General features: G+C 43.1%; 1 protein-coding gene across 4 annotated transcripts in view; it reads left to right on the forward strand.

The window, feature by feature from the left end:
- The window catches only part of LOC145343936 (activating molecule in BECN1-regulated autophagy protein 1-like), a 400132-nt gene that overhangs the window by 265113 nt on the left and 122155 nt on the right, over window positions 1-12864 (forward strand). For all 4 annotated transcript variants that reach the window (XM_080190487.1, XM_080190491.1, XM_080190488.1 and 1 more), the window contains 2 exons: window positions 5264-5452; window positions 9149-9303. In XM_080190487.1, coding sequence (XP_080046613.1) covers window positions 5264-5452; window positions 9149-9303 — 344 coding nt within the window. The remainder of the gene's footprint in view (window positions 1-5263; window positions 5453-9148; window positions 9304-12864) is intronic.

A 12864-nucleotide genomic window follows, 5' to 3' on the forward strand; every position in this document is an offset into this window, starting at 1 on the left:
GAGGGGATTAAGGGTTATGGGGAGAGGGCGGGAATGTGGACCTGAGCCACGACAGATTAGCCATGATCTTATTGAATGGCGGGGCAGGCTCGAAGGGCTAGATGGCCTACTCCTGCTCCTATATCTTATGTTCTTATCTGATTCTCATGCTGAACCTGTTGGACTGTATGACAAAATGTGAGAGTAATTGTTCATCAACTTGTGATCAATATCTTGTTGAAAGATGAGGCGGGGGGATGGGAGTGAGTCTCCTACAAAAATTCTAAGTGTCAAATTCACAAACACTGGAGTAAATCTTGCTGGTTCATCCAAGGCTACAGTTTCAAAATGAATATCCATGCTCTGTGTACAGCAGAGTGCACTAGGGTGATTCTCACACAGAGTCAGGGGGTTGGTTTATTCCCACTGGAGAGGCCAGCAACATAGTGCTGAACGCCTCACTGTGCATGCATTGATCTGTCAGCACCCAGAGCGGCACATATGCAGTAGTCCCACACTACCGAGCTCCTGATCACTGGCCAGCCCTGTGACCCTGCATTGATGGCACTGCAGATATCCCTCCATGTCCCATGTCGATGTCCTAACCCCCTCCCCCCTCCCCGGCAGCCCTGATCTCTCTCTCTCTCACACACTCTCTCTCACACACACACACACACACACACACACACACACACACACACACACACACACACACACAACGACAGCCAGCCCCAATTGCTGGCCACCCTCCCTCTGTTACCCAGCCCGACTGCAATGAGGCAGCGAGACACCCTGCCTTCTTGGCACAGCCTGGTGGGTAGTGCCAGTGTGCCCTTTGGGGGGTGCCACTTTGCCCTTTGGGCAGTGCCAGAAAACCAGGCTGCCCAGAGAGCACCCTCCCACTCTCTTTACCCCTGATCTTCGGGGTGGGGGGGGGGTGGTCTCGATGGCCCATTTGGGGGCTGTGGGGGGAGACTAGCAGGCTCAGAAATTCAGTCCTGGGCCCATTAATGAGGTGTAAATTGTATTAAAATAAGGATTAACATGAATTATACAGCTCCATGCCGATTTCTAGCATGAAGCTGATGATGCCAGAAATTTGGCGTCTGGATAGTCGTTGAAGCTGTGGTGCCCAGTGCGAAGCCCGCTAAACAGCATGTACTTGAGTATTCTGCTGAAATCAGTGCAACAGGCTGGAAGAATCCCCCCTCCAAGCTGTTTTGTGAAGTAATATGTGATTATGGTTCCTCAGTTTTATGCACTATTGCATTTAATCAGACCACATGTAGGGTTGCCACTCTGGACATATTCTAGCAGATGTTGCCGCTAGTGATGTCACAGAAAGGTGGTGGCAGGAGTGGATTTGGGAACACTTGAAAGTGCCAACTTATTCCAGGGGATCATCTTTGTCTAAAATCATAGGCCTGTTATCAACAAGTACAGAAGAAAAGAGATTGAAGGGCTCTGGATATCAAATGATTCAGGGCTACAGTTTCAAAATCTAACCAGTGGAGACCAATAATGAAAAAGACAACTAATGTAGAAAAATTATAACCACACTAAATTTATTTCATTAGAGTTTCTTCAGGTTACTGAGAGCATCAGCTGCACAAAGTTATTGAATGACTTTCCCACTAGATTAGAAACCTACCAAGATCAGATTTAAAAAAAACTTAATTCACAGTGGGCATTCAAGATACAGCCTGAAAATGCTAGAAAAACAGCAATATCCTGAGGACGGGACGGTAGTGGAAATATAGCCTTTTGCCATTTTAGTGAAGGGGGCTGTGACCCAAATCCCTCTTTAAATCAAAATAAAAGCTACTGCTTTGATTTTCCAGCATCAGTTGTAGTCGAAACAGTCACTAACAGCTGCTCATATCTCCACAGTCGCCATCTTCAGGACCCGAATTATCTCCCTGCCTGAAGAAATTAACGTAAGAAGTGCACATTTTTCTGATGATGAGGCCCCCCCACCCCCACCCCTAATTTTGAGCTGTACTAGGTTCAAGTGAATCCTACCTGCTGCTCCTGGATTATTAACAAGTCCTGGGCCTCAGCTACTGTAACCAATCAAAGACATAGTGCTACATTGCTGCTCTTTCTGCTCCATTGTCTAAACATTCTGCAAGCACTGAGGGCACATTCACAGACCCCATGCATGCAGTGTTAGGTATCTGCATTAAAGATGGCATTGTCCGAAAAACACAGAAGGCGGAAAGAAAACTCTACCCAGGCAAAGTCTGGCCTGTGTATGTGCTCCCTTTTGCCTTTGGTGTTGTTTAAAATCTCCTGGAAGACCTTCTTTGGCTACCGGGAGATTAATGCTGATTCCAAGAGACTCATGGCCATCCTGGAAGGCTCCTGGTCATTCCAGAAGGGTTGACAACCTGGGCAACAGGTGTGACAGTGATGGGTGCTTTTGCACACGGGGAAGTTGATCAGTCAGAGGATAATTTAAAATTAGTTGCTTCTGGCCTATTGTAGAACAGAAGCAGCAGGAACCTGGGAACATGTCGTAATACTGACCTCTTTGGGAATATTTTGATGTGGAGGCATCAAAGATGAGTAAAAATGAAGTTGTATGTGACATGTTGAGGATAAAAATTATCATGACTAATGGTGTACATTTTCAGGTTGCTGGTGCAATGCCCTGTTTATCATGAGAGTTTAATATTTCCCAACTGTTAAAATACTTGTGGAATGATTAATTACTGACAAAACTGAAAGTACACATAATTTTTTATCAGTTTTTTAAATCAAAATGCAAGTTTAAATTTATCGAAGTTAAGACATTCAATGTTTTGTTTCCAGGCAACGATAGTTCTCTTTGTCTCCTTTTCAAAGTACCAATAAAATTAAAGAATAATTTTAACTGGACCACACTGATCACCAACTAGACTGCCATTTCAATCCTCCTTTACTCCCTTTTAAATGCAACTGTTATTTGACATGCTGATTGCTTTAGTTATTGGAAAATTGATCCTTTGATTTGAATGTAGTTGCTCTTATAATCTAGTAAAATATTTTCTGAAGCAAATATGTATGTTCTTTTAACATTTGTCTTGCCAGTCAGCATTGTAAATGTATTTTATTTAATCATTAGCTATTAGATTTTATTTCTGTACTGTCGTCATTGTCCACTCCATAATGTCTTGTTTGTATCTGAATGTGCTATATAATGTGTGGCATGGGAACTAACCTCAAGTTGGAAATGAAGTACACTCTTTAATTAAGCAATAATACATTCTGTGCATTGAGACTAAGCCTACAGGCAAATTAGTATGTTGTTTTCTCATCTTTTGCAAATTGTCCACAGCTGAAAAGACAGGTGGGAATTCATCCCATAGTGCCACTTTAAAACTGGTTTGTGTTAACTTAACCATCCTGTCCCATAGAGGAGTGCTTGGCTGGCACTTCCTTGCAGTGATGAGAATGAGATTTGGCATGCTGTAAGCACAGATTACCAATGCGAGCTCATATCCCACTAGACTGACCCTGTGCACTGATATAACAGATTCCAGTAGAAAATGTTCGCAGTACTCAGCAAGTTAGGCAGTATTCATGGAAAGAGAAACAGTTTCAGGTTTGTGATCTTTCAGCTTGAAGTTGGAAATAAATAACTTGTTGGACACTTTATCAAATGCCTTTGGAGGTCCAACATCAACAGCAATACCCTCCTCAATTCTCTGTTATTTTTATCAAAAAACACGATTCCTGCAATTAATATGGATCTGCAGCAGGGAATCCGGGGTACTCGGTCTCACAACCACATCCCGAATATCACAAAATCTGGAAACATATTACTGTGGAAAATTCTCCTGAATAGACTCTAGGAATGCTTGTTCTTCTCTGCACTTATCTCCGTCTATATTTGGATAAGTCCCTCATTATAACTGCTTTATAATTCTTCAAGTTCTCTGTGTCTTTCCAACTAGTTGGTGGCATATGGACTACACCAAGCAATGTAACTGCACTTCGCTCGTTCCTTGAATCTAACCAAATAGATTTTGACTTTGACCCCTCTGGGATATCCTCTCTCTCTCCGGCACTGCAATGTTTTCCTTAATGTTGCCACCACTCCCCCTTTTCTATCTGTCCTGAATACCTTGTATCCAGGAATATTTAATACACAGTTTTGGCCGCCTTTGAGCCAGATCCTTGTTATTGCCACAACATATTTCTACATGGCTATGTGGTAATCTGCGTCACCAATCTTATATATCATACTCAGTGTGTTTACATACATTTAAGCTTTATTACTTGTCTTCTAATGCTGAACCCACCTAATACCTTACATTTTTTTTCTACTGTAATGCTGCCTGTGTCTCCCAATATTCTTTACACCTGGATATACCTCTCTAGTATTAGCAACTGCTATCCACATCTCTGCCAAGTTAATTTAACCCCTCTCCATTAGCATTTACAAATCCTCCCTCGAGGAGCCACCTGGCTCTATTTAGGTGAAACCTGTCCGGCTGTACAGGTCCCATTTCCCCTAGAACTGATCCTCATGTCCCAAGAATCTAAACCCTCCCCCCGAACCATCTCCCCAGCCAAGCATTCATCTGCTCTCTCTCCCTACTTCTATACTCACTTGCACGTGGTGCCAGGAATAATCTGGAACTTACTATTTTTGAGGTCCTGCTTTCTAATTGCTGACCTAGCTCCCTAAGTTTGGATTGCAGGACCATGTTTTTTTTTCTGCTTATGCCATTGGTATTGATGTGGACCATGACCATTGGCTGTTCGCCCTCCTCCCTGTTCTGCAGCCATTCATTGACATCCTTGATCCTGGCACCAAGGAGGCAACATGTCATGCTTGATTCACGTCTGCGACTGCAGAAGTGTGTGCGCACGTGCATGTGTATCGCACACTAGGCCTCTTGCTTCTTGAGCATCTATGCTCTTTCACCCTATATTTTCTTAAGCTGTGGGGCGACCACATCGATATAAACGTGCTCCAAGCACAACTCTCTCACCCTTGCAGATGCATCTCAGTGAGGCCAAATTCGGCTTTTATATACTTGGATGAAAAACGTGAAGGAAATGACTGTGTTCAGATTGGTATATGAGTGAAATTTAACATGCAGAAATTCTCAGATTTCTGCTGGACTCGTTGGATTCATAAACCTTCATTAAGTTAATGTTTATTTTATGTGCATTAAAACTATGTATGTATAATCTTTTAAATAAACTTTTACTTTTTTCTAATTTTAAAATTATTTGACACAACCTTTTTGCCTTTTTATTGTTCTTAATCTTTGTTTTTCTTGATCTTCAGCCTCAGTCAATGTTCTAGTCCAAAACTGCAAGATCTACAATGATGCAAGCTGTGACATTTCAGCAGATGGACAGCTTCTGGCTGCATTCATTCCCAGTAGTCAGCGTGGATTTCCAGATGAGGGCATCTTAGCAGTGTATTCCCTTGCCTCACATAACCTGGGCGAAATGTTGTATACAAAGCGATTTGGTAAGTGTATTGCAAGGAATACAACACTGCTTTTCAGCTTTTTGACTTTTAAAATTCTATCGCCCATCATTTAATCTCATTTCATTTTCTTCAGTTCAGAGTTAAAGACCAGCATCTGTACTTAATGAAAATAATTTGCCTGATTGTCAGTTAAAACAAACAAATTTTTAAAAAATCTTTCTGAATTTAAAAATGATTTTTGGGCTTCAGTGCAGTGAGTAATGCAAAGTTTCCAACTTTGCATTACTTTCCAACAATATTACAAAATCAATGATGAGGCTATGAAAATGGAGCTATAATAATGAAAAAGAGTTTTTAAAGGCTTCCCTCAGAGGTTTTCCAGATTGTGGAATGTTATTCAAAGATAAATAATGATTATTTCTATTCATTGAAATATTAACAAGAAAGCAATATTTTAAGATAATCATAAAAATTTAAAGAATAAGTTTTTTTCAGCACTTTGAATGTGAGCTTTTTCACCACAAATCATTTTTGAAGCGAATCAAGCCCCAATAACGGAAATTGACTTGGAAAAGAGATATATTAGCACCTAGGAAGAACTAGCAGGCAAGTGAGATTCGACAAAATGGGTGATGTGATAATCAGGAGTCGCGCACATAAACGTGGTGTACATCCACCTTCCAAATAATGAGGCGGGTAGAATTAGGGACCTTGCGGTGAAGGATCCTCTTGGGGAGAGTGACCATTGTATGGTGGAGTTTCTGGTGCAGATGGAGGAGGAGAAAGTGGGTTCCCGGACACGCGTCCTTTGTCTGAACAGAGGGGAGTATGGTAGGATGAGAGAAGAATTGGCGAATGTTGACTGGGGGAGCGCGTTGGAAGGTAGGTCTGCTGAGGAGCAGTGGAGGATCTTTAAGGAGATCTTTCTTGGTGCTCAGCAGAAATTTATTCTGATGGTTAAAAAGGACCGTAGGAGGAGAGGTAATAAGCCGTGGATAACGAAGGAGGTGAAGGAAAGTGTTAAATTAAAAGCGGATGCGTTTAGAGTAGCTAAGAGTAGTGGGCGAGAAGAGGATTGGGAGAGGTTTAAATGTCAACAAAGATTGACAAAGAAGTTCATAAAGAAGGGTAGGAGAAACTATGAAGCTGGGCTAGTGCTTAATATAAAAAAGGAAAGCAAGAGTTTTTATAAATATATAAAAAGGAAGAGGCTGGCTAGGGTGAATGTTGGACCCTTAGAGGATGAGAGGGGGTACTTAGTGGTAGGGGATGGGGAAATGGCTGAGGTCTAGAATAACTTTTTTGTTTCGGTCTTCACGGAGGAAGACGTGAATAATTTGCCGGGTGTTAGCGATGGAAAGGTGGTAGGACTGGAGGGTCTCAATGACATTATTGTTACTAGAGAGGCGGTGCTCGACAGACTGGAGGGACTGATTGTGGACAAGTCCCCAGGACTGGATGGAATGTATCCGAGGGTTCTGAAAGAAATGGCGGAGGTGATAGTGGATGCCTTGGTGGTTATTTTCCAAACGTCGCTGGATTCTGGGCAAGTGCCGGAAGATTGGAAAGCGGTTAATGTTACGCCATTGTTTAAGAAGGGTGCCAGGCAAAAGGTGGGGAATTATAGGCCGGTTAGTTTAACGCCTGTTGTAGGTAAAATGTTAGAATCCGTCATCAAGGAGGAAATAGCGAGGCATCTTGAGGGGAACTGCTTGTTGGAGCAGACGCAGCACGGTTTCGTTAAGGGGAAGTCGTGTCTAACAAATTATTGGAGTTCTATGAGGATGTGTCTAGGGCGGTGGATAGAGGAGAGCCAGTGGATGTGGTCTTTCTTGATTTTCAGAAGGCGTTTGACAAGGTACCTCACAAGAGGTTATTACAGAAGGTAAGGGGGCATGGAGTTGGGGGTAGGGTGTTAGCGTGGATAGAGGATTGGTTGTCAAATAGGAGGCAGAGAGTGGGAGTTAATGGGTGCTATTCGGATTGGCGGTTGGTGACTAGAGGAGTGCCCCAGGGGTCGGTGCTGGGGCCTCAGCTATTTACCATTTATATCGATGATCTGGAGGAGGGAACCGAGTGTATGGTGTCGAAATTTGCTGATGACACTAAGATTGGTGGAATGGCAAATTGTGCGGAGGGTGTGGAGAGTCTGCGGAAGGATCTAGATAGGCTGGGCGAATGGGCCAGGAACTGGCAAATGGAATTTAATGTTGGCAAGTGCGAGGTGGTCCACTTTGGTAGGAAGGACTATTACTTATGTGGTGAAAAACTGCAGCAGGCGACGGTGCAGAGGGACCTCGGAGTCCTTGTGCATGAGTCGCAAAAACCCAGCCTGCAGGTGCAGCAGGTGGTCAGGAAGGCGAATGGGATGCTGGCCTTCATAACAAGGGGGGTTGAATATAAAAGTAGGGAGGTCTTGCTGCAGCTGTATAGGGCATTGGTGAGGCCGCAGCTGGAGTACTGTGTGCAGTTTTGGGCACCATACTTACGCAAGGATATTTTGGCCTTGGAGGGAGTGCAGAGGAGGTTTACTAGGCTGATACCGGAGTTGAAGGGGTTGAGCTATGAGGAGAGGCTGAATAAACTAGGCTTGTACTCGTTAGAGTTTAGAAGAATGAGGGGAGATCTCATTGAGACATATAAGATAATGAATGGGATGGATAGGATAGAGGTGGAGAGACTCTTCCCGCTCAGAAAGGACAGTAGGACTAGGGGGCACAGCCTCAAGATAAAGGGGGGGCGGTTTAGAACAGAGTTGAGGAGGAACTTCTTCACTCAAAGGGTGGTGAAACTCTGGAATTCTCTGCCCGTTGAGGTGGTGGAGGCTGCCTCGCTAAATGGGGAGAGGGCGGGAATGTGGACCTGAGCCACGACAGATCAGCCATGATCTTATTGAATGGTGGGGCAGGCTCGAAGGGCTAGATGGCCTACTCCTGCTCCTATTTCTTATGTCCTTATGTAAATAGTCATAAGGAAATGCTCAAGTTGCTTCCAGTGCTAGCACACAGTGAGCTTACTGACGCCCTTAGGGGAAACAACCCTTCTCAAAGAATATCTAAGAAGAGCTAACAAAGCAAGTATTTCCGCTGACAGGGGACATTTTTTTAAAAAATTCTGCGTGCTCATCTGAAATCTCATAGTGCCTGTTCACTCCACACCTCACTGCCAATAGCTCCACGTCTTGACGGCATGCCTCCTGGTTTACTGCTGACGTCACCAACTGACACAGGTGGTGAAATCTGGACAGCCCTCAACTGTTTAGGATGGGCCCGGGAAGATGTGGCCACTTTCTCCATTGTATAACATGAGAAACAGCACAAATTGTGACTGTGGCCACTCAAGTCAGGTCATCACCCACATATTAAACTTCTGTCTGAGATCCATTCCTGGTGACATCACAACCACTTGCACTGAAGCCGCTAAACAAACTGTTTATCCGGACATTAAACCGTAACTATATCCTATTTCTATTGCACTGAATATTTCTGTGGCATATAACTGCTATTCATATATACTCACTGCTATAACCAGTGAATATATGTTTTCTGTAAGTGGTACTTTGAATTTGAGAAGTTTCAAAGCCTGTATGACATTTTAAAATCCATACCTTGCAGAGCATGCTAGGAAAGCAACTTAAGAAAAATAATAATAGCATGTTTGATCTGTAGGAACAATAATTGTTTGAAAGACGATCACAGCCAGAGCTAAACTATTTTGTTTAACTCATACCATCAGGTCCAAATGCTATTTCTGTCAGTTTGTCTCCAATGGGAAAGTATGTGATGGTTGGCCTGGCCTCCCGGCGCATCCTGCTGCATCCCTCCACTGAACATATGGTGGCACAAGTCTTCCGATTGCAGCAACCTCATGGCGGAGAAACCTCAATGAGAGTGAGTCTTAAACTCTTAGATAGCTAATGCTTTGTTGCCAGCAGGTAAAACTGCAGGGTTCTTATTACCTTTTGACAACAGCAAGTTTTTAATGTATTGATTGACTGACTTGTCTTGGCAATTATGCCTTTGTTCAGATTATTGCTGAATTCTTACCAGTGAAAGATTGGCTAACATACAGGAAATGCCTTGTTGAGCTTAATGTAGCAACTTGACAGTTGTGTTTTTCACTTTGTAAACTTCATGAAGTGTACACTGATATAGACTGTTACTTCAAATGAAAACTAGCTATAGCATTTTTGAAGTATAGTTATTATTGTAATGTAAACTAATATATAAGTGCAATGTTTGCTTTCTAAACCATGCAAGTCTTTGAGAAGGAGGGGACCCTGAAGAAGCCAAGTTGGATAATTCAGTTAGCACTTCTGGTTGAAGCTAGTAGCAAGCATGAACCTTATTTTCTGACAGACAGGGGAATTAAGGGTTATGGGGAGAAAGCGGGAAAGTGGAACTGATCCACTTCAGATCAGCCATGATCTTATTGAATGGTGGGGCAGGTTCGAAGGGCTAGATGGCCTACTCCAGCTCCTATTTCTTATGTTCTTATTTTGTGGGTTTGAATTCTAGGCTTTTTTATCATTAAGGATGAGCCTCCCTCTCTCATTAGTTATTTAGTTGTCCTTTGTAGTTTTAATTGACACTTACAGCCTTGCATGCCTATGGAAGCTCTTTGAAAGAGCTATCCAGTTTGTTGCACCCCCTTTCATCTTTTCCTCATTCCACCACAACAATATATTTATATAGCACCTTTAGCATGATAAAGCTTCCTAAGGAGTTTTACAGAAGCATTATAAAACAAAGTATGGCACCACGCCACGTAAGTTGTTGTGCCACATTAAGAAAAGCTTGGCCAAAGAGAGAGATTTTGAATGTTTTTGAGGAGGGAAATGAGGGGGCAGGTGGAGTGAGGAATCCCAGAACTTGGGTCTAGGCAACTCAAGGAATAAAGGTATTGAAATTGGGGGTGCAGAGGCCAGAATTAAAGGAGCACAAGTTGTGGGGCTGGGGAAGATTGCAGAGATGAGAAGGAATATGTCAATTGGTGAATTTGAAACCAGGATTAACATTTTAAAATCAAACTGTTGCTTAACTGGGAGCTAGTTCAAGGTGATCAATCAGTACAGGATCGACGGGGGAATGGTTCTTGGGTGCGAGTTAGGACACTGGCAGCAGAGCTTTGGGTAAACTTGTGTTGGTGTAGAAATGCCGGCATTGGACTGGGCTAAACACGGTAAGAAGTCTCGCAACACCAGGTTAAAATCCAATCAGTTTATTTGATAGTAACCTTTTTCAAATAAACTGGTTGGACTCTAACCTGGTGTTGTGAGACTTCCTACTGAACTTGCATTTACAGGGGGTTGGATGCAGGTGGCTCTTGGAATCATCTACTATAAAATAATGATTGCTTCATCCACAGGTGAGCTGAGACATCAGACAATGTTATGGAGGTGGATGTAGGCTATCTTACTGATGGCACAAATGTAAAACTCATCTTGGGATCAAGATTGCAAACAGACTGGCTTAATTTAAACTGTTGTCAGTGAGAGAATTGGAGTTGGTTGGTAGAGAAGGAATGAAATTTGAAGCAGCACCAAAAACAGTGGCTTCAGTTTTCTGGGTATTCAGTTGGAAGAAATTTCTCTTTGTCTAGTTTTGAATGTAGGATAAGGAGCTTTATTTACATGTAGCAGATTCATATGCTAATTGTGTCGTTAGAATCGTGCTAATTTAGGCAAGTGATGAATATTCTGTCACACTCCTGACTTGTGTCTTTTAAGTAGTGAACAGGCTTTGAAAAGTCAGGAGATGTGTTACTCGCGACGGAATTCCAAGACTCTGATCTACCCCTATAGCCACAATATTTATATGGTTGATCCAGCTTCTGGTCAATGGTAACCTCAAGGTTGTTAATAATGGGAGATTCAGTGATGGCACTGGCATTGAATTTTTAATTTTTAAAATTTCATTCATGGGATGTGGGCATTGCTAGCTAGGCCAGCAATTATTTTCCATCCCTAATTCCCATTAAAAAGGTGGTGTCTTCTTGAACCACTACAGTCCCTAAGGTGTAGGTATAGCCACAGTGCTATTAGATAGGGAGTTCCAGTACAGGACTGAAAGGAACAGTGATTTTTCTTTTTAGTTCCAAGTCAGGATGGTGAGTGATTTGAAGGGGAACCTCCTGGTCATGGTTGTCTGTTGCCTTGTCCTTCTAGATGTGAGCGGTAGTGGGTTTGGAAGATGCTGCCATAGGAACTTTGGTGAGTTTCTGCAGTGCATCTTTTAGGTAATCCACACTACCGTTGCTGTTCATTGGTGATGAAGCGATTGAATGTTTGTGGAATGGTAGCAATCAAGCTGCTTTGTTCTAGAGGGTGTCAAGTTTCTTGAGTGTTGCCGGAGCTGCACTCATGTAGCCATAGTATTTATATGGCTTGTCCAGTTCAGTTTCTGGTCAATGGTAACCCCAAGGACGTTCATTGTGGCAGGTATACCAATGGTAATGCTATTGAATGTCAAGGGAATATACTTAGATTTTCTGTGGTTGGAAATGGCTATTGCCTAGCACTTGTGTCTCGAGTGTTACTTAGCACTTAGCAGGCCAAGTGTGAATGTTATTCAGGTCTTGTTGCATTTTGGCATGGACTGCTTCAGTATCTGAGGAGTTGAGAGTGGTGTTCAACATTGTGCAGTGATCAGCAAACATCCCTGTTTCTGACCTTATGAAAGATGGAATAGAACATAGAACACTACAGCACAAACAGGCCCTTCGGCCCACGAGTTGCGCCGATCACATCAACACCTATCTATAACCCCCAATCCCATAAAACCCCATATACTCATCCAGAAGTCTTTTAAAAGACCCCAGCGAGTTCGCCTCCACCACCACTGACGGCAGCCGATTCCATTCACTCACCACCCTCTGAGTGAAAAACTTACCCCTAACATCACTTCTGTACTTTCCTCCCCGCACCTTAAACCTGTGTCCTCTCGTAGCGACCATTTCAACCCGGGGAAATAGCCTCTGAGAATCCACCCCATCTATTCCTCTCAACATTTTATAAACCTCTATCAGGTCGCCTTTCAACCTACGTCTCTCCAGGGAAAAGAGACCCAGCTCCCTCAACCTAACTTCATAAGGCATGCCTCCCAGTCCAGGCAACATCCTTGTAAATCTCCTCTGTACCCTTTCAATAGCTTCTACGTCTTTCCTATAGTGAGGCGACCAGAACTGCGCACAGTACTCCAAATGAGGCCTGACCAGGGTCTTATAAAGTCATTGGTGAAACAGCTGAAGACGGTTGGGCCTAGGATGCCATCCTGAGGAACATCTGAGGTGATGTCCTGAAACTAAGATCACCATTTTCTATTGAGTTAGGTATAACTCTAACCAGTGGAGAGTTTTCCCCCGATTTCTCTTGACTCCAGTGTTGCTAGAGCACTTTTATGCCATGCTTAATCAAATGTGACCTTGATTTTAAGGGCAGACACTCTTTTCTC

Source organism: Carcharhinus amblyrhynchos, chromosome 6 (assembly GCF_965287045.1).
Source record: "Carcharhinus amblyrhynchos chromosome 6, sCarAmb.v2.hapA, whole genome shotgun sequence".
Lineage (NCBI taxonomy): Eukaryota > Metazoa > Chordata > Chondrichthyes > Carcharhiniformes > Carcharhinidae > Carcharhinus > Carcharhinus amblyrhynchos.